The sequence below is a fragment of the Rhinatrema bivittatum genome, chromosome 1 (genome assembly GCF_901001135.1).
Source record: "Rhinatrema bivittatum chromosome 1, aRhiBiv1.1, whole genome shotgun sequence".
NCBI lineage: Eukaryota > Metazoa > Chordata > Amphibia > Gymnophiona > Rhinatrematidae > Rhinatrema > Rhinatrema bivittatum.
Window position 1 is genome coordinate 820,345,084 of NC_042615.1, and position 22,763 is coordinate 820,367,846.

Sequence of the window (22,763 nt, forward strand, 5' to 3'; positions counted from 1 at the left end):
TTGCGGCTCAGTGTGCTGTGGCGATCAAAAAAGCAATGTTAGGAAATATTTGGAAGGTAAAGGCAAATAAAATGATGGATGCCACAATGCCTCTGTATTGCTCCATGGTGAGACCACACCTTGAATACTTGTGCAATTTTGGTCGCCGCAGCTCAAAGAAGACATTTGCTTTCTTGGCTGCTGCTGCACCCTGAGCAGAAGATTTCAACGTATCAACAATAATGATGCCTACATCCTTTTCCTAAATGGTGATTCCTAATGTGGAACTTTACATTGAGTGGCTATAATTTGGGTTACTTTTCCCTAAGTGCACCAATTTGCACTTGTCCACATTAAATTTCATTTGCCTGCCCAGTCTACCAATTTTGCAATGTCCTCCTGCAATTTCTCACAATCATCTTATGATTTAACAACTTTGAATAATTTGGTGTCATCTGCATATTGATCCCCATTATCCAAGTCATTTGTAAATATATTAAAAAAATAATGGTCTCAGAACAGATCCCTGGGGCACTCCACTATTCTCCTTTCTCCATTGGGACAATTTACCATTTAGCCCTTTCTCTGTTTTATTTATTTATTTATTTAACAGTTTTATATACCGACCTTCATAGTAAATAACCATATCGGATCGGTTTACAATTAACAAGAATAAAAACTGGGGTAACTATTCAAGTAAACGAAAGATAAACAGTAGGTAGGAATGAGTCAAAGTTACAATCAACAGGGAAGAGAACTTGGAAGCTTGCAACAAGCTGGAAAGAAGATAAGGCAGGAAATAAATATGAAGTGATGCCATAGGGCGTACGGGTTAAAGCTTAATGGTGCTTTAACCTGGGAGAGTCAGAGTCCATTCGTGAGTATAATCACCATAACGGGTAAGCGTGAAGGACAACTAGTGATTGTCTGGTGGGTCGGCGAAGGCTTGGTGAAAGAGCCAGGTTTTGAGTCTTTTTCTAAAAGTTAACAGGCAAGGCTCCACTCTGAGACTTGAGGGGATGCTATTCCAGATAGATGGGCCAGCTATCGAAAAAGCTCTGTCTTTGGTCATCGAGAGGCGTGAAGCTTTAGTAGGGGGAAATTTTAGGGTGCCTTTGAGAATATCTCTAGTTGGTCTGTTAGAGGAGTGGAGTTTGAATGGGATTTCCAGGTCGAGTTGAAGATGATGATGGATAGTTTTATGAATTACGGTGATTGATTTGTATAGAATTCTGAAATTAACTGGTAACCAGTGTAGGTTCCTGAGGATGGGAGAGATGTGTTCGCTGCGGCTGGTACTGGTCAGTAATCTCGCAGCCGCATTTTGTAACATCTGCAGTGGTTTGGTAGTGGATTTGGGAAGGCCTAGGAAAAGGGCACTGCAGTAGTCTATTTTGGCGAACAGTAGCGCTTGGAGGATTGTCCTGAAGTCGTGGAAGAATAAGAGTGGTTTAAGTCGTTTTAGAATCTGTAATCTGAAGAAACAGTCTTTGGAGGTTGTGTTGACCATTTTCTTGAGGTTTAGACGATTGTCTAGTATTACCCCAAGGTCTCTAACCTGCTTGCAAGTAATGTGAGAGAAGTGTGGAGATGGTGGGGAGATATTGATTTCGTTTGAGGATATGTGGAGCAGCTGTCTTGGAGGCATTAAGAACCAGGTTTAAACTGTTGAGTAGATTAGTGATGGATAGAAGGCAGTTGTTCCAATGGGTGAGCGCTTTTGAGATTGATTCTGTTATCGGTATTAGAATCTGCACGTCGTCTGCGTACAGATAGTGAATTAGGTTGAGGTCTGTTAACAATTGGCAGAGGGGGAGGAGGTAAATATTAAAGAGGGTAGGAGATAAGGAGGAACCCTGAGGTACGCCAAGAGTTGATTTAGTTAGGGGTGACTCTTTATTGTTGATTTTGACTTTGAAAGTCCTATTGCTGAGGAAGGACTTGAACCAGTTGTGGGCAGATCCGGAGATGCCGATGTCTGTTAGGCGATCCAGCAGGATGGTATGGTTGACGGTGTCAAATGCCGCCGAGATGTCTAACAGGACCAACAGAAAGGACTGTCCTTTGTCTAACCCCATGATAATATGGTCAGTAAGTGAAATGAGAAGGGTTTCCGTGTTGCGTGATTTACGGAACCCATATTGCGATGGGTATAGGATCTTGTGGTCTTCAAGATATTCAGAAAGCTGGGTGTTTACCAGTTTCTCCGTTAGTTTGGCAACAAATGGGAGGTTAGAGATGGGTCTGAAATTAGCTGGTACATTAGGATCTAAGTTGTGTTTCTTGAGGAGGGGCTTGAGTGAGGCGGTTTTTAGACTGTCTGGGTAGCTTCCTTGCGTTAGAAGGCTGTTTATGATGCCGGTCAGAGGTTCTGAGATCACATTTGGGATGAGAAGCAGGAGTCTCGATGGGATGTTATCAGCCGGATGGCTTGATGGTTTCTGCCTTTTTAAAAGGGATTCAATCTCTTTAGTGGAGATTGACTCGAAACTGTCAAATTTGGGTCTAGTAAGAGACTGGAGATTCTCACCTGGCTTGGGAGGTGTAGTATTTGAAGGCAGGAGGGCGAGTGTATTTAAGATCTTCTGTTGAAAGAATGTAGCGAGCTCATTAGCCTTGGAAAGAGCTTGTTCGTCTGGAATAGGTGGGGGGGGTAGATTTGGTGATTTGTGTCACGTAGGCGAATAGGGCCTGGGCATCATATTGGAAATGGTGTATTTTGTTTGCATAGTATTCCTTTTTTTTCTGTAGTGATGTAAGAATCCCTTGTATGTAGAAAGGGTAGAAGTGTTAGGGGTTTTTCGCCATCTGTTTTCCTTATGGCGTAAGGTCTGTTTCATTTGTTTAAGTTCAGCGCTGAACCAGGGTTGATTTCCCTTTTTGTTGGGTTGATTGATTTGGAGACTAAAGGGCACCATTTGTTTGCGACCGCTTCTGTAATCTTTTGCCAGGAGGATAGGGCTGAGTCGGGGTTAGCTAGGTCTAAGTTAGAAAGTTCTTTGGAGAGCTGATCGCTGAGTGTATCCGATGGACATGCTTTCCTAAATTGAATGGTGGAAAGGAGTGGGGCGGTGTGTGTCTGTTTGTGCGTGGAGAAGGAAGATTCTATCAGGAAATGATCTGACCAAGGGATTGGGATACAAGAAGGTTCTATAGTGCATGTGAAATTGGAGTTGATGAATATTTGATCCAGAGTGTGTCCAGCTTTATGTGTGGGGCTGTTGATGGTCTGAGTAAATCCCATAGCGCTGAGGGTGGTGAGGAGTGCTTCGCAGTTTGCAGAAAGAGGTGTTGCGTTTGTATGGAGGTTGAAATCCCCCATGATCATTGTTGGAAGGTCTGAGTTAATATGTTTCACGATGGATTCTATGAGATTCTATGATGTTTTCTATCTTTTAACCAGTTCGCAATCCACAGTAGGATACTTCCCTCTAACCCATGACTTTCTAATTTCCTAAGAAGTGTCTCATGAGGGACTTTGTCAAATGCTTTCTCGAAATCCAGAAACAGTATACCAACTGACTCACCTTTATCTTTCGCTGTGGGAAGTGAATGGTAAAGCCTGGGATCCTTAGCTGTGGGGGAGTGAGGGGTAAAGCCTGGGATAAGTACAGAGGATCCTTAGCTATGGGGGAGTGAGGGGTAAAGCCTGGGATCCTTAGCTGATGGGGAGTGAGGGGTAAAGCCTGGGATAAGCACAGAGGATCCTTAGCTGTGGGGGAGTGAGGGGTAAAGCCTGGGAGAAGCACAGAGGATCCTGAGCTGTGGGGGAGTGAGGGGTAAAGCCTGGGATAAGCCCAGAGGATCCTTAGCTGTGGGGGAGTGAGGGCCACCGTGCAATTTATTCTATGTAGGGAAAACATCAAGAAAAGTTAAGACACGGATAATGGAACATTGCAGCCAGATCCAAAATAATGTGGAAACTGCCCCTTTGGTGGGTCATTGGTGGAAGCAAAAGCATTTGATTGAAGATTTAAGTTTTTTTGAACTTCAGATGATGAACAGCAGGAGAGGTGGGGGTGTAAATACAGTGTTGTTGAGGGCAGAACAAAGGTGGATATTCTCTTTGAAAACTTTAATGCCTATGGGCTTGAATGATCGAGTGGATTGGGCGGCTTGCCTTTGATTTGGAGGTTTCTGATTGGCTATGGTTTGATTTATAAGGTGCAATAGGAAGCTACCCAAGTAATTCCGCTTTTCGAAACAGCTGTGAGACGTGACCTGTAAATGCTGAAAGATAGGGAGCGTCTTTGTGAGTGACTTGGTGGTAGGTTTTTTTCAATTTTTCTAAAGTTTTTCTAGATGAAGAGTTGAATTTTAAAAATAGGGGCAATGTTTTGTGTTTTTTTCAGAAAGAGGAAAGGAATAAAAGTGAAACTGTTGAAAGTTTTTCTTCTGTGCGGAAAGATTAAGATGAGCTGAAGGTCGAGAAAAGAGGTTTGTATATGGGTGCTGACAGGATATTCGATGCACATATATTGACTAAAAATGTTTTTTGTTTTAGAAAAAGTGGTATTATTGGAAAATAATGAAAAATGTTTATTATTGGAATGTAATTTTGTAGAGAGGATACATATGGGTGAATTGATGGAGAAGATTGTTTTGAAGATTTGGTGCTAGTAATGATTTGCATTATGCTCCCCCGAAGAAGCCTATTGGATGGCAAAACATGTTGGGAGTATTAATCCGTGATGAAACAATGTCATAAAGAGGGAGTGTTAAGATCAGATTGAACAACATTAGAGAATTTTCACCACAAAAGATTTTAAAATGTATGTATGTGTGTTTCAATGTTTGTTTTAAGTGATTTGTGATGTATTTTGAAAATTGATATTCACTCTGTGTATTCGATGAAGCAAAAATATTGCAATAGTGCTGAAATGTTTGATTGGAAATTTTGTATACAATTAAGATTATTATAAGTATAATTAAATTATATGTCACTATTTTTGGTATATTGTATCCAGCATAACTCTCTGCTTCAACGGCAGGGGGAATAAAGAAAAGTGGATCTATATACAGACAACCAATAAGGATTGAATTACATAGTCTGGGTAAACAAATAAGCATGGGTGTAGCTTGCTTATTGCGGCGGTTACTACCCCTAACTAATTAAGCTAGATATTTCATTTAGATGCAGCTCCAACACTGCTCTCTACATTAATGGTGGGGGTGGAAGGGTAATAGAACCAAAAGGTTACTAAGAGCCAAGAGGAACAGATAGGTATGAAAATAAAAAAGTGTGAAACTTGCTGGGCAGACTGGATGGGCCGTTTGGTCTTCTTCTGCTGTCATTTCTATGTTTCTATGTAAAATCTGTGATATATTTTTATAATTGCCAGTATTTGTATTCTATTGAAGATAATGCCAGCAAAATTTCCTGCATAACCTTATACCTGCTAATTTCTGCTCTGATTATGTTCAAGAAACTTTATTTGTACACTTTTGAAAACGCAAGCCCCCTTCTCTGCCCCCTGCTCTCGGGAATGCTTCTGCTCAGTCCTATTGGGCAGGCAATTCAATAGGCAAAGCACTCTTATCCAAAGAGCTACCAGTGAAAATTACCCTCTGAATGTATCGGATTTCACTCTCAGCGTGCTGGAGTATGGAGCTTACCCAAGATAATGCAATGGCATGCCGACACCTTCCATGTGAACACCAGAACGCTAAAAGACATTAAAGATACACTGACCAGAGAGGTAGTAACCCATCCAGGTTGAGGGGAAGCCAGGCGTGTCTGACCCAGCCAAGGGTAACAAGGGCCACCTGGTCAGCCACACCTTGCTGGACTTCTGCCAGCAAGGTATGGCTGACAAATGAGAATCAAAACCACTGTGGTGAATGTGACATTTAATCATGCGTCACTTTTACAGACAGCTTGTATTTTTCATCTCATTCTCTAAAGATATTTTTATAAAGTTCATAAACTTCCAGCAGGCTTGAGTAACACAAGTTTCAGCGAGTTCTTCCGCCAAATTCTGTGATATTATATGGATTACAAGGATTCACTGCTTCTCTTGGGATCCGTGGCACTACGTTATCCCCATGATTCACAGGTGCTGTACTGTCACCAGGAGTCATTGCTACTCATAGGTTCTATCATATCATGCTATAGTGCAACATGTCTTCAGACCGTAAGTTTCAATGAGCAGGCATTGTCTTATATGTCTTGGCACAGCACCAAGTAAGCCTGACACCACTATACGAATGAAAAATAATTATAGAGAAAAAAAAGCAGCACTGAATCTTGGGGATAATGCAACATCACAAGCTTAAGCAGCAGAGCCTCTAGAGACCTGAAACAGTGCTGCCCTACCCTGCTTACAAACGGGCTGATACAGCACAGTGCGCTCCGACAGAGCGCATTGTTAACCTGCTATTGGACGCGCGTTTTCCCTTACCCCTTATTCAGTAAGGGGCGGAAAACGCGCCGAACCTAATAGCGCCCTCAACATGCAAATGCATGTTGAGGGCGCTATTAGGTATTCCCGTGCGATACAGAAAGTAAAATTTGCAGCCAAGCCACACATTTTACTTTCAGAAATTAGCGCCTACCCAAAAGGTAGGCGCTAATTTCTTGGGGCACCGGGAAAGTGCACAGAAAAGCAGTAAAAACTGCTTTTCTGTGCATCCTCCCACTTAATATCATGGCGATATTAAGTCGGAGGTCCCGAAGGGAAAAAAGTAAAAAAAAATAAAAAATTTGAATTCGGCCGTCGGCTGTCAAACCCGCTGACAGCCGGCGCTCTTGTCAAAAAGGAGGCGCTAGGGACACGCTAGTGTCCCTAGCGCCTCCTTTTGCCCATTTCTACCGCTGGGCCTAATTTGAATACTGTATCCGCTCTCCCACGGTCTTTACTGAATCGGCCGAAAAGTTCTGTAACTTTAATAATAAACCCTTCAAGATTGGAAAAATATTTTTGCCGCCTGGTGCTCACTCATTCATAGAGAACAGAATCAACGCTAGTGTACTGACGGATTGGAAGATGCTTTCAGAAGCAGCAGTCTCTTGTGCTCACTGTGTTCCAGCACTCTTTCATATGGCCGTTTTTCTCTTTTCACTTCCTGCATCTTGATTACAGTGTTTTAGTTATTAACACTGTCTCTCCCTCCGCATATAATTATCCCATCAAACTGCCTACCTGTCACTCTGGCAGTCATAATCTTCTGCTGTCTGTGAGAGATTACACTAAAGATCATTGGTGATTCTTACTTGAGAGAGGAGAAGGAGCCGTCTGACCCACCGGCATCTCTGCTGAGCAGCTGGCTGCAAGCAATTAAAAACAAGAATTAAAACCCATATTTGTTCTTTCAAAGTTTTATCACCAATCATCTTATTGGAGACTTTTGAGCTGCCCTGGAATCTTGACTTACTACTGAATGCATTTGAAGATTAGTGTATCCTGCACCATGGTTAGACCACTGTGTTTTGAAATATACTTGTAAGTTTAATGTAAACTCTGTATCCACTAGCATTTGCAAGCCTATTTAACCATATAGAGGTCTATTGACCTTTCTTACTTTAAATTCTGTTGGCTTCAAATCACAAAATACTCTAGACTTTAGTTAAATACATTTGTTGATTCTTTCAGCAATATCCTGGTGTAAACCTTTGGCTTCACTCAAGGTAGCAAATACCCACAGGACTTCATCTCATGTCCTCTAGCAGGGGTGACCAACTCTGGTCTTTGAGAGCCATAAACAGGCCAGGTTTTCGGGATATCCACAAAGAATATGCATGAGATAGATTTTCATACAATGATGGCAGTGCATGCAAATTTCTCATAGCTCTTTCATGAGTTGACTAATCAAGTTCAAGTTCATGAATAATCAAGTTCAAGGTGTATGCCTAAATGCCTGCAACACAAAGTCGTATCTAGGTCAGCAGGACTTTGATATAAGGACAAATTTGAAATTGCTAACAAAACGTTTTATATATTTCGAGTTCAAGCCTCTTAAATTGCCCACTTAAGTTATTTGAAATTGTTAAACATTACTGGATCACTAAATATAAAAGTGGATTCTTGAAAGTTGATTGTGAAACATGTGTCTTTCAAAAATTATTTATTTATAAAGAGAGGATGGATTCTGTGTCAGCTCAGCCTTACCCTCCTGTAGTTTAGTCCAAGTTTTGTGCGGTCAATAGAAGTTTACAAGATCATGACCAAAGATCTGCTCCCTTCCCATTAGATCCATGCCTTTTTGGGTTCTGTGTAGGTTATAGGACAAGTTTCTTAATATAAATTGCTAAATCTTAACTTTTCTTTATCTGAGGGTATAGTCCCTGATTTCATTAAGGAAGCCTCAGTTTGTCCAGTTTTCAAGAAACCAACCTTACCCACCATGAATCCATCAGCTTACAGACCAATAATCAATCTTCTCACATTAGCGATATTCTTGAAAAACGTACTGCTACAACTAGACACCTTTCTGGAGAAGAAAGCAGAGCTGTTTACCTATAACAGGTGTTCTCCAAAGATAGCAGGATGCCAGTCCTTACAAGTGGGTAACATCATCCAGTGGAACCCAGCCTGGAATTTTTATGTCAAAAGTTTCTAGAATGTTGATCGTGCCTCACTGGACATGCCTAGCATGCCTTTTATGCCACATGCACACATGGAGGCCCCTTCAGTCTTATTTCTTAGCAAAAATGCAGAGAAGCCAACTCCAAGGGGATGTGGGAAGGTTTCGTGAGGACTGCCATCCTGCTGACCTCTGAAATCATCTGTTATACAAGTAAGCAACTCTGCTTTCTCCAAGGATAAACAGAATGGCAGTCTTCACAAGTGGAGAATCCCTAGCTACAGTCTGCCTGAATGAAGAAAGGGGAACACCAAAAACCAATGTTAACAGGCATAACTGCTTTTGTTTGCAATAGACCTTTATTTCTTTCCTTATGAGGGCAGTCTGGAAAACAGTGGGCCCTAGGAAGAGGCAGAGTTGGGTTCTACACCTCAAGGAAATTCTGGAGCAGATTACCCAAACCTACTCTCGTGTCAAGAGTTCTTGTCCAAACAGCAGTGCAATGTCAATGTGTGGAGAGGTCTCCATATTGCAGCTTTGCAGATCTCATTCATCAATATCGGCCTTAGGTGAGCCTTACATGGCTTGGGCTGACAGTCTAGACAAGACCCCCAGATTCAAGCCTGCCTGGACATAACAGGAGGAGATGTAATCTGGTAGCCAACTGGATAAAGGCTTTTTAGGCAATGGCAATCCCTAGTTTGTTGATGTCCAAAGAAACAAAAAGAGGTGGGTGGACTTTCTATGGGCTTCAGTATGCTCCAAGAAGGCCAAAGCTCTTTTGCAGTCCAAACTGCAGTGCTTGTTCACCTTGGTGGACATATGGCCTGGGAAAGAATATTGGAAGGATGATTGATTAAGATGGCGTTCCCACACCACCTTAAGCAAAAACGTAGGATGAGTGTGCAGAACTACCCTATCATGATAAAACTTAGTTTAAATTGTATAAGTCACACTGACATGATCACCGCCAAAAATATGACCTTCCAGGTCAGATGCTTCAGGGCACAGCAGTGCAGTGACTCAAATGAACCCATCAGCTCGGTCAGTACCACTTTGAAGTCTCAAGACACAGCAGAAAGCCTGATGGGAGGCTTCAAGTGAAGCAGGTCCCATATAAACCGGACAACCGAAAGGCTGTACAGATTGGTCTATCTTCTCCATATTGGTTATAGGTGCCAGTAACACTGAGGTGAAATCTTACAGATAAATATCAAAGGTAACAAACAATTTTTGTGTGGAGCAAGAGAAAGGATCTAAGTAGGGCCTTTTGCCCACACCAAAACATCGCAACTTGATTGTCCATCTGGACTAGGATGACTTTGTTGGCAAACTGATCTCTGAAAGCCTTCAGAATGTACTGAATTGCCCCTTAGCTTGAGGAAGTTTATCTGATGAAGCTTCTTCTGAGCAGACCATAACTGACTACATTGCCTCTCTATATGGGCTCCCCACCCCAGTTTGGATGCATTATTCATAGTCAGTACAATTAGGACTAGAAGAATTTGGAAAGGAAAGCAGAGTTGCTTACCTGTAACAGGAGTTCTCACAGGACAGCAGGATGTTAGTCCTCACATATGGGTGACATCACAGGATGGAGCCCAATCACGGAACACTTTTGTCAAAGTTTCTAGAACTTTGGCACTTACTGGACATATCCAGCAATACTGACCCTGCATCCAGCAGGGGTCCCCCTTCAGTCTTGTCTTATAGTAAAACTAAGAAAACGTAAGCGAACCCAATTCCGCGGGTGGCGGGCAGGTTTCGTGAGGACTAACATCCTGCTGTCCTGTGAGAACACCTGTTACAGGTAAGCAACTCTGCTTTCTCACAGGACAAGCAGGATGGTAGTCCTCACACATGGGTGAGTACCGAGCTGAGGATGCCCAAGCAAAGCACCAAATGCACCCAAAGACGTGCAACAGGCACAACAACGGGTGGAAATTTGGTTAGGAGGGCATCCTGAACGGGTCGGTGGAAGGATGTTGGGAAGTTAAAGTGAAAACAAATTGCATAGAATAGACTGGCCAAAGATGGAATCCTGTGTGCCAGCCTTATCTAAGCAGTAATGGGCTGCGAAGGTATGGAGAGAACTCAAGGTAGCAGCCTTACAAATATTAGCAAGCAGCACCGAACGGATGTGCGCTATTGATATCGCCATGGCCCTGACAGAGTGTTCTTTTACACGGTCTTGCAGCAGAATGCCTGTCTGCTGGTAGCAAAAAGAAATGCAGTCCGCTAACCAGGATTTCCCAATTTGATGGTATCGAAAGAGAAACAATTGAGTGGATTTCCTGTGGGCTGACGTGCGGTCTAAATAGAAGGCTAGGGCACGTTTGCAGTCCAAGGAATGCAGAGCCTGTTCTCCTGGATTTGAATGGGGCCTGGGAAAAAAGGTAGGTAGGATAATGAATTGATTAATATGAAATTCCGACACTACCTTCGGTAAAAATTTAGGGCGAGTGAGGAGCACTATCCTGTCATGCAGAATTTTAGTGTAAGGCGGGTAGGTAACTAATGCCTGCAATTCACTAACTCTGCGAGCGGACGTGATAGCGAGAAGGAAAACAACTTTCCACGTGAGATAACGGAGATCACAGGAGTGGAGAGGCTTAAACGGAGATTTCATGAGCCGCCCCAAAACCACGTTGAGGTCCCAAGCAGAGGCCAGAGGGCGCAGTGGAGGTTTTAAATGGAGCAAACCTCTCAAAGCTGTGTCGAAATAGGAACATTCCCTACGTCTTTATGAAATGCGGCTACCGCGCTGACATGCACCCTTAATGGAGGACGTTTTCAGGCCTGCCTCCGACAGGTGTCAGAGATAGTCCAGAAACTTCGCCGTGGAACAAGTGAAGAGGTCTAAGGACATAGTAGTGCACTATACTGTAAACCTCTTCCATTTAGAACAATAAGACCTTCTCGTAGAAGGCTTTCGTGAACCTACAGGACTTGGGACACCGACTCTGAAAGGTTAAGAGGCTGGAGAATTAACCTTTCAACATCCAGGCAGTCAGATAGGGCCTGGAGGTTGGGGTGGCGCAGGCATCCGTTGTTCTGAGTTATCAGAAGTGGATTCTTCCCCAGAGGAATGTGGTGGCGTACTGATACGTCCTGGAGGATTGGAAACCACACCTGGCGTGGCCAGTGAGGGGCTATCAGAATCATTATGCCCTTGTCCTTCCGTAGCTTCACGAGAATCTTCAATATTAGTGGAAGTGGAGGGTATGCATAGAGGAGACCGCTGGCCCATGAGAGGGCGAAAGCGTCTCTCGGTTGCAAGTGGTGGCTGCGAGTTAGAGAGCAGAAGTTTTCCACTTTGTGATTGTGGACTGACGCAAATAGGTCTATGTGAGGGTAATCCCAATGTTGGAATATTATGTCCACTACCGTGGGGTTGAGAGACCACTCGTGCGGAAGAAACGTGCGGCTCAACTTGTCCGCCAACACATTGTCCACGCCTGGCAGGTAGGTGGCTGTGAGGTACATCGCGTGGGAAAGGGCCCACGCCCATATCTGTGCAGCTTCCCTGACACAGGAGGTAGGAGCCTGTTCCCCCTTGCTTGTTGATGTACCACATCGCCACCCGATTGTCAGTTTGAATCAGGATGGTCTTGTTTGAGAGGCAATCCTGAAAAGCCCTGAGGGCATATCTGATTGCCCAAAGCTCCAGGAAATTTATCTGGTGTTTGGCTTCCTCTGGAGACCAGGTTCCCTGAGTCTGTAGGTCGCCAAATTTAACACCCCACCCTAGGTTGGAGGCGTCTGTTGTCAAGGTGATTTGAAGATCTATAGCCTGAAATGGAAGGCCTTGAAGTAAATTGGAGTGTTGCATCCACCAGCCCAGCGATAGCCGGAGCTGAGTGGTAATGTGAACAGTGCTGGACAGTGGTTGACAAGCCTGAACCCACTTGGATTTTAAGGTCCACTGCATAACTATCATGGCTAGTTGGGCCATCGGAGTGACATGCACCGCGGATGCCATGTGGCCTAGGAGTATGAGAAAGTTCCGAGCAGTTGAGGATATTAGATTCTGTAAATGATTCGCAAGAGAGCCTAGGGCGAAAGCTCGATCCTGAGGGAGGAAAGCTGTCGCCTGTATGGTGTTTAGATTGGCCCCTATAAAGGATAGGGGTTGGGATGGAACTGTCCTGGATTTGGGATAGTTGATTAGAAACCCTAGGAAGATTAGGGTGTGGAGAGTAAGAAACAAGGACGCCAATGCGGCTGGTTGTGTTGGAGCCCTTATCAACCAGTCGTCGAGATAAAGACGACTGGTTGATAAGGGCTCCCTGACTCCTGAGAAAGGCTGCCACTATTATGAGGCACTTGGTGAATACTCGTGGAACAGACGCTAGGCCGAATGGTAGTACACGGTACTGAAAGTGACGTCTCAATTGTTCCATCTCATCGCATTCGGGTTGAAAGAAACAAATAGCTGTGAGGCTCGTTTGAGGTCTAATGTGTGGAGTCGTCTGTCGCCCTCATTTTTGTGCAGCTTCAGAAAGAAGGTTGGCAGGGTAATGGCTTGATTGATGTGGAAAGCTGAAATTACCTTGGGTAGGAATGAGGGGTGTGTCCATAAAGTCACCTTGTTGTGAGTAGTGGACCAGAGCCTGCAACTCGCTGACTCTTCTTGCAGAGGTCAGAGCGACTAAAATCAAATAACTCATATGACTATTCTCCAAAGGTTCAAAGGATGGAAGCATCATCTGTGGTCTGAACTGGAGGTCAAATTCATAGAATGCCTTTCATAATCTGGGAGACTAGTGGGTGGTTGGACACCGGTAGGCCATTGTGGGGATGATGGTAGGCTGCAATGGCAAGGACATGGACCCTCACTGAAGCTTTTGCCAGTCCCACTTGATAAAGGGAATGAAGATACTCAAAGGAGTTCCGGTGAGTAGGAGAAGGAGTCTATTCCTTTGACGTTGCACCAAGCAGAGTATCTGAGCCACTTGCCCTGACAATTCTGTCTGGTAGAAGATTTTCTGGATGACACCAACACCTCTTGGATCTCCAAAGGCAAGTGCAGGTGACTTAGTTCCATCCTTTCAACCTCCACGCTGTGAGGTGCAGTGGGGAGTATATGGGGTGAAGCAGGGTGCCCCTGTCCTGCGACAGTAGATCTGCACTGTGGCTGAGGGGAATCTGTGGTTTGATGGAGAGACGTACAAGATAGGCGTACCACGGTTGTCTGGACCACACTGGAGCTATCAGGATGAGGTCGGCAAAGTCCGTGATACACTTCTGTAATGTCCTCAAGATGAGCGGAATCGGGGGTAAGTGTAGAAAAGCCCTCCCAGCTATGATATGAGAAACGCGTCTTGTGTGAGTCATTTCTGGCTGGGATAGACAGAGCAGAACGTTTGCACCTTCCTGTTGTGCTCCATGGCGAAAAAATTCGTGCTTGTGAGGCCCCAAGCCTGGAAGAGAGTCTCCGCCATGTCCTAGTGAAGCTCCCACTCATGCGGATGGAAGATCCTGCTTAGTTTGTCTGCTCTGGAGTTCTCCACCCCGGGTAGGTATGTTGCCTGAAGGATGATGGCGCAATCCTCCTCCCACTCTAGGATGCGTACCGCTTCCCTGCACAACATCCAGGAACCAGACCCTCCTTCCTTGTTTATGTGGAACATCATGACCTGATTGTCCGTGTGGACCATGACAGCTCTCCCTCGCAGGAGCTCCTTGAACGTACGAATGGCATTTCCGATCTCTTGGAGCTCTATGAGGTTTATCTGTTGGAGACTTTCCCAGTGGGACCAGAGTCCTTGTGTTCGTACTTGGCCAAATGGGTTCCCCACCACTTGCTCGAGGTGTCTGTGGTGAGGATCAACTGATGAGTCGGGGGCGAAGCGGAGCCCCAACAGTGAGAGCTGCGGGGCATAACCACCAGTCCAGGTCCGCTCTCATGCTTCGGGTTAGATTTACTCGCCGGGACAGTGGTTGTGAGATCTGTGTCCATTGCGTTTTGAGCCCCAATTGCAGGCACCGTATGTGCAAACAGGTATGTGGCACCACATAGATGGCTGCTGTCAAGTGGCCCAGAAGGGTTAAGAGCTGGCGAGCTGAGGTGTGATTAAAGTCTCTCAGCTGAATGGCTAGGGAGCACAGCATGTGGGCCATGTCTGCCGGAAGGAATGCTCTGCCTTGAGCCGTACTTATATGGGCCCCAATAAACTGCAGGTTCTATGTTGGTTGAAGACTGGACTTCTCGTAATTGATAATCAAGCCAAGCCCCTTCAGGCACTGGATTGTGGTCTGTAGGCTGCTCTGAAGGGTGGCAGGTTGGGGTGCCGCTACCAACCAGTCTTCAAGGTAGGGGAACAACTGGATGCCTTACTTCCTGAGGTGGGCACAGCTACCGCTAAGCACTTAGTGAAGACTCTCTGGGCAGACAAGAGACCAAAGGGGAGCACCTTGTATTGGAAGTGGTGCTTGTTGACTTGAAAGCACAGGTATCGCCAGGAGGAATGGTACATAGGGATGTGAGAGTACACATCCTTGAGGTCCAGTGAACACATCCGATCGTTGGGCTGTAGGAAGGGAAGGATGGACTAAGAACATAAGAAAATGCCATACTGGGTCAGACCAAGGGTCCATCAAGCCCAGCATCCTGCTTCCAACAGTGACCAATCCAGGCCATAAGAACCTGGCAAGTACCCAAAAACTAAGTCTATTCCACGCTACCATTGCTAATGGCAGTGGCTATTCTCTAAGTGAACTTAATAGCAGGTAATGGACTTCTCCTCCAAGAACTTATCCAATCCTTTTTTAAACACAGCTATACTAACTGCACTGACCACATCCTCTGGTAACAAATTCCAGAGTTTAATTGTGCATTGAGTAAAAAAGAACTTTCTCCGATTAGTTTAAATGTGCCCCATGCTAACTTCATGGAGTGCCCCCTAGTCTTTCTACTATCCGAAAGAGTAAATAACCGATTCACATCTACCCGTTCTAGACCTCTCATGATTTTAAACACCTCTATCATATCCCCCCCCCCCCCCTCAGTCGTCTCTTCTCCAAGCTGAAAAGCCCTAACCTCTTTAGTCTTTCCTCGTAGGGAAGTTGTTCCATTCCCCTTATCATTTTGGTAGCCCTTCTCTGTACCTTCTCCATCGCAATTATATCTTTTTTGAGATGCGGCGACCAGAATTGTACACAGTATTCAAGGTGCGGTCTCACCATGGAGCGATACAGAGGCATTATGACATTTTCCATTTTATTCACCATTCCCTTTCTAATAATTCCCAACATTCTGCTTGTGATTTAACTACTCTGAACAATTTTGTGTCATCTGCAAATTTGATTTTCTCACTTGTCGTATTTCTTTCCAGATCATTTATAAATATATTGAAAAGTAAGGGTCCCAATACAGATCCCTGAGGCACTCCACTGTCCACTCCCTTCCACTGAGAAAATTGTCCATTTAATCCTACTCTCTGTTTCCTGTCTTTTAGCCAGTTTGCAATCCATGAAAGGACATCGCCACCTATCCCGTGACTTTTTACTTTTCCTAGAAGCCTCTCATGAGGAACTTTGTCAAATGCCTTCTGAAAAGTATACTATATCTACCGGTTCACCTTTATCCACATGTTTATTAACTCATAAGAACATAAGAAAATGCAGAACTCCTTCAAAAAAGTGAAGCAGATTTGTGAGGCAAGACTTGCCCTGGGTAAAGCAATGCTGACTTTGTTCCATTAAACCATGTCTTTCTATATGTTCTGTGATTTTGATGTTTAGAACACTTTCCACTATTTTTCTTGGCACTGAAGTCAGGCTAATCAGTCTGTAGTTTCCCGGATCACCCCTGGAGCCCTTTTTAAATATTGGGGTTACATTTGCTATCCTCCAGTCTTCAGGTACAATGGATGATTTTAATGATAAGTTACACATTTTTACTAATAGGTCTGAAATTTCATTTTTTAGTTCCTTCAGAACTCTGGGGTGTATACCATCTGGTCCGGGTGATTTACTACTCTTAAGTTTGTCAATCAGGTCTACCACATCTTCTAGGTTCACCGTGATTTGATTCAGTCCATCTGAATCTTTACCCATGAAAACCTTCTCCATTACGGGTACTTCCCCAACATCCTCTTCAGTAAACACCGAAGCAAAGAAATCATTTAATCTTTCCGCAATGGCCTTATCTTCTCTAAGTGCCCCTTTAACCCCTCGATCATCTAACGGTCCAACTGACTCCCTCAGAGGCTTTCTGCTTCGGATATATTTAAAAAAGTTCTTACTGTGAGTTTTTGCCTCTACAGCCAACTTCTTTTCAAATTCTCTCTTAGCCTGTCTTATCAATGTTTTACATTTAACTTGCCAATGTTTATGCTTTATCCTATTTTCTTCTGTTGGATCCTTCTTCCAATTTTTGAATGAAGATCTTTTGGCTAAAATAGCTTCTTTCACCTCCCCTTTTAGCCATGCCGGTAATCGTTTTGCCTTCTTTCCACCTTTCTTAATGTGTGGAATACATCTGGACTGTGCTTCTAGGATGGTATTTTTTAACAATGACCACACCTCTTGGACATTTTTTACTTTTGTAGCTGCTCCTTTCAGTTTTCTTCTAACAATTTTTCTCATTTTATCAAAGTTTCCCTTTTGAAAGTTTAGCACGAGAGCTGTGGATTTGCACACTGTTCCTCTTCCAGTCATTAAATCAAATTTGATCATATTATGATCACTATTGCCAAGCAGCCCCACCTCCGCTCCTCTCTCACCAAGTCCTGTGCTCCACTGAGAATTAAAATTGCTCCCTCTCTCGTCGGTTCCTGAACCAATTGCTCCATAAAGCTACCATTTATTCCATCCAGGAACGTTATCTCTCTAGCGTGACCCGATGATACATTTACCCAGTCAATATAAGAAAATTATTATTTACCTGCTAATTTTCGTTCCTGTAGTACCATGGATCAGTCCAGACAGTGGGTTATGTCCCCAATCCAGCAGATGGAGTCAGCACAAGCTTTGAGGGGGCGTATCCATATATACTACTACCCCCTCTGCAGGAGTTCAGTATCGAGTATATCAAAGCCCGATTAGAAACCCCCGAAGGATCAAGTTTGTGGAAACAGATAATGAAAACAATTGTAACCGCAACAAGTAACTGCAAACATCCTACCAACTTGTAGGGAGCTGTGAAAAACAGCGAAAAGAAACGACTGTGAAGACACAGAACACTGCGAGCAAGAAGCAGCGCAGAGCTGAGCAGGATCAAGAACCCAAACGCGGTGGGCGTCTGGACTGATCCATGGTACTACAGGAACGAAAATTAGCAGGTAAATAATAATTTTCTTTTCCCTGTACGTACCTGGATCAGTCCAGACAGTGGGATGTACCCAAGCTTCCCTAAATCGGGTGGGGTCCTGCGAGGCCTGCTCGGAGAACCTGCTCGCCAAAGTGTCCAGAGACTGAAGAGGCGAGGTGCAGACGATAGTGCCTCGAGAACGTGTGTAACGATTTCCAGGTGGCTGCCCTACAAATTTCCTGCGAGCATACCGCGCGAACCTCCGCCCAGGAAGCCGCCTGAGAACGTGTAGAATGCGCTATGATTCCGGGTGGGAGAGTCCGACCCGCCCCAATGTAGGAAGCAGCAATGCCGGCCTTCAGCCATCTGGCAATGGTAGCCTTCGAGGCCTGAGACCCCTTCTTAGGACCGGCCCAGAGTACAAAGAGATGGTCAGAGGTTCGGAACTCATTTGTAGCCTCCAGATAGAGGCGCAGAGTGCGCTTGACATTCAAGAGACGGAGAGACTTCGGCTCTGAGGAAGAGAAGGACAGCAACTCCACCGTCTGGTTCACATGGAATGCAGAAACCACCTTCGGAAGGAAGGAGGGAACGGTGCGAAGCGAAACTCCAGAGTCGGAGAAACGGAGATAGGGCTCTCTACACAACAGAGCCTGCAGCTCCGAGATGCGTCGAGCGGAACAGATGGCCACAAGAAATACAGTCTTGAGAGTGAGATCCTTTATCGTTGCGCTGCGCAGCGGCTCGAACGGTGGTCCCTACAGGGAGCGAAGCACAAAGTTAAGACTCCAGGAGGGACAAGGGTCCCGTAACGGAGGACGCATATGCTTGACACCCTTGAGAAAACGAGCAATGTCAGAATGCTGTAGAAGAGAGCCCCATCGCTCAACAGCGAGCCAAGGGCGGCCACCTGAACCCGTAGTGAATTATAGGCGAGCCCTTTTTCCACCCCCGCCTGTAGAAACTGAAGGATCTGAGGTACAGAAGCCTTAGCGGGTCTCGTGGCCTGGCTGGTACATCACAGCTCGAACACCTTCCAGACTCGAATATAGGCCGATGTCTTTCGTGCCCGCAATAGCGTGGATACTACCGCCTCCAGGTAGCCCCGACGCCGGAGGCGGCGCCTCTCAAAAGCCAGGCTGCAAGACAGAAGAATTCTGCCTGCTCGAAAAATACCGGGCCCTGATGTAGGAGCTGGGGGAGGTGCCCCAGCCTGATTGGCCTGTCGATCACCAGCTGTAGCAGGTCCGCAAACCAGGGTCGCCTGGGCCATTCTGGGGTGACGAAAACCACGGTCCCCTGATGGCTTTCTATTCTGCGGAGCATCCTGCCCACCAGGGGCCATGGTGGAAAAGAAAGATATGGCGGCCACGGGAGGACCAGGGCATCCACTCCCTCCGCGCTCTCTCCGGCGACTGAAGAAGCGTGGAGCCTTGGCGTTGAGAGCGGACGCCATCAGATCCAAGTGGGGGGCCCCCCACCGATGGACGAGAAGTTGCATTGCTTTGTCGGAGAGAGACCACTCTCCGGGTCCAGCAGTTGACGACTGAGGAAGTCCGCCTGGACGTTGTCCACACCGGCGACGTGCGAGGCCGCTAGCCGGACGAGATGACGCTCCGCCCATTGCATCAGCAGCGCCGCCTCGAGCGCGACCTGCGGGCTGCGCGTGCCTCCTTGTCGGTTGATGTAGACCACGGTGGTAGCGTTGTCCGATAGGATTCTGACTTCTCGGTTCCGAAGAAGCGGGAGGAAATGTCGCAGAGCTAGCCGGACCGCTCTGGTTTCCAGACGGTTGATTGACCACTTCGCCTCCACCGTGGACCACGTCCCCTGCGTGGCGCTTCGATCGCAGACTGCACCCCAGCCTGCTAGACTGGCATAGGTGGTCACCACCACCCAATTTGGCAGATCGAGGGACATGCCACGGGCCAGGTTCGGCGGATCCAACCACCAGCCCAGACTGTCCCTGGCATTCTGTGGGAGCGGGAGAATCATCTGATAGTCCTGCAATACTGGTTTCCAACGGGAGAAGAGCGCCCACTGTAAGGTCCTGAGGTGCGCGAAAGCCCAAGGTACAAGGTCGATGGTGGACCCCATCACTCCCAGGAGTTGCAGGTAGTCCCAGGAGGTGGGCTCTGGTAACGCAGAGAACCGTCGTGTGTGATCCCGCAAGGATTGAGCTTTGTCCTGGCGCAGAAAAACTTTGCCCAGTAGGGTGTCGAAAGTTGCCCCCAAAAAAAACCCAAGCGTTGCGAGGGCATGAGGGAGCTCTTGGAGAAGTTCACTACCCATCCCAGGGAATGTAGAAACCGTACTACTCGAGTCACCGCTGAGCGTCCATGATCGAATGACTTCGCCCGGAGGAGCCAATCGTCCAGATAAGGATGAACCAGGATGCCCTCCTTCCGGAGAGCTGCCGCCACAACTACCATGATCTTGGTGAAGGTGTGCAGCGCCGGCGCCAATCCAAACGCGAGAGCCGTGAACTGAAAATGCTGGTCCAGAATTTTGAAACGAAGGAAACTGTGGTGGTCCGGGCGGATGGGAATGTGCAGGTAGGCCTCCGTTAAGTCCAGGGAGGCGAGGAACTCCCCCCGATGCACCGCCGCAATCACTGACCGGAGCGTTTCCATGCGGAACCGAACGACTCGAAGGGATTTGTTGACTTCCTTGAGGACTAGGATAGGCGGGAAGGAACCGTCCTTCTTTGGTACGACGAAATAGATGGAATAGTGGCCCGAGCCCACCTCTCCGAAGGGCACGGGCGCAGTAGCGCCTATCTCCCGGAGTCTGTCCAGAGTCAGCTGCACCGCTCCTCTCTTGAGGTCCGAGCCACAGGGGGAAAAGATGAACCTTCCCTGCGGGGGGCGGACAAATTCCAATGCGTAGCCGTGTTTTATGGTATCCAGGACCCACTGGTCCGAGGTGATCCGTGCCCACTCCGCTTAGAAATACGTTAGTCGGTCCTCAATCCTGGGGACAGGGGAGTGGGCGAGACTGGCATCATTGTGAAGACTTGGTATAGGGGTTCCCGGTTCCGGGAGTAGTGCGTGCGGGCCGATGCCCGCGGAAGGCGCGCAACCAGGGCTGAGACCTGGGGGCGGATGGCCGGGAGCCCGTCTGTCTGTAGCCCCTGTAGCGCCGTTGCGCTCTGGCTCTGGTCCGAGAAGAAGAAAACGCTCTGGATGGTCGAAACCTATCCTCCGGCAGCCGATGAACAGCGTTCTCCCCCAGGGACTTGATGATCTGGTCCAAATCCTCCCCGAAGAGGAACTTGCCCCTGAAGGGAAGAGAGCCCAGACTGGACTTAGAGGACGTATCAGACGCCCAATTGCGTAGCCACAGTAGTCGTCGTGCTGCCACTACCGAAACCATGGATCTTGTGAGGACCCGAAAAAGGTCGTACGAGGCGTCCGCCCCATACGCCACTGCGGCTTCTAGCCGATCTGCCTGGGCAGCCTCATCGGACGGCAGGTTCTGAGACGTGAGGAGTTGTTGCACCCAAAGGAGACTAGCCCGCTGGGCAAGCGAACTGCACATCACCGCCCGCATACCCAGAGCGGAGACCTCGAAAACCCGCTTAAGGAAAACTTCCAACTTACGATCCTGTGTGTCCCGCAACGCCGCACCTCCCGTCACTGGGATAGTCGTCCTCTTCGTGACCGCCGACACTGCGGAGTCCACCTTTGGGACCTTGATGAGGTCCAGAAAATCTTCGGGGAGCGGGTACAGCTTTTCCATAGCCCGGCTGCTCTTCAGGGAGGCCTCCGGGGTGTCCCATTCCCTGGTGAGAAGTTGTAAAAACGAGTCATGAATGGGAAAAGCCCGAGCCCTCGGCCGGAGTGCCGCCAGGACAGGATCTCCCTTCCTTGAAGAAGTGATGACAGCGGGAGCTACTGGGGCAGGCGGGTCTGGTGGCGGATCCAAATCTAATTCTTGGATGATCTGCGGGATGAGGTCGTCCAGCTCTTCCCTCTGGAAGAGGCGTAGGGTACGCGGATCATCCCCCTCCTGTGTGCCGTCCCCTTGTCCCCCGTCCGGGAGGTCAAGTCCATGTCCCGCTGGGTCTGGCACCGCCCCCACTGCCGCGGGCGTGGATCGGACCCGGGTAGGAAGGCGGGAGGCCCCCACTCCCGGAGGGTCGGGGGGGCCGGCGTCGAGGGCGACATCCGAGGGATCTTAGGAGGGGGGGGGGGTCCCACAGGTGCTTCCAGCCCCTGCAGATAAGCGGTATGCATGAGCAGGATAAACTCCGGAGAGAACCCGGCCTGCTCGGGTGCGCTTCGGGGGCGGCGTGGTTCCTGCTCCCTGGCTCTGGGTGCTTGGTTCCTGCACCAAAATCGGGGGAACACCCCCGCTGGTAGAGTCCTCCAGGGATCCGTTCTCCCTCGTGGCCTCCAGGGATCCGTTCCCCCTCGTGGCCTGCGCCTCAGGGCGCTCAGAATGTAAAATGGCCGCCGTTCCCGCCAAAAATGGCGGAGTGGCCGGCCCGCACCGCCCGGGCAAAAAAAGAGAAATCAGTCAGGGACTGTGAGGTACCTTCCCCCCCGGGAAGGCATCGTGCACAGATGCCCTCCCGGGAAATCCGGGACCCCGGGTCTCCGCAGGCCGCACAGCGGGACGGCCGCGGCATCGGGATCGCTGCAGGAGAAAAGAAAAAGCCACGGGGGGGGGGCCACGCGCACAAAGGCGCCGCTGCGGGGGGGCCCGGTCGGCCCGCACTGCCCGCTGTCTGAAAATAGAGGAGGGTGCCGCGGGGGGGCCTTCCTGGCCACACGACCCGCCCCAGACATCTTTCCCTAAATGGCTCAGCAGCCCATGAGGAGCTGTAAAATGGCCGCGGGTGAGGGAGTAAAGAGCGAAGAGGCCGGCTCCACCGGCTTTCGCGGGCACCGGGGGCTGAGCTGTGAAGGAAAAAACTACAAAGGAAAAACAAACTTACCCCTGGCTGCAACGAGAAATAAACAGCAAGGCCGCAGAGAAGAGACAAGGAAGATAAGCCACT

At 47.6% G+C, this 22,763-nt stretch overlaps 1 protein-coding gene across 3 annotated transcripts in view; it reads right to left on the reverse strand.

Annotated features, from left to right (window-relative positions):
• Positions 1-22,763, reverse strand: part of LOC115078928 — a 134,205-nt gene that overhangs the window by 15,587 nt on the left and 95,855 nt on the right. For all 3 annotated transcript variants that reach the window (XM_029582040.1, XM_029582039.1, XM_029582037.1), the window contains one exon: positions 7,193-7,246. In XM_029582040.1, the coding sequence (XP_029437900.1) occupies positions 7,193-7,246 (54 nt within the window). The remainder of the gene's footprint in view (positions 1-7,192; positions 7,247-22,763) is intronic.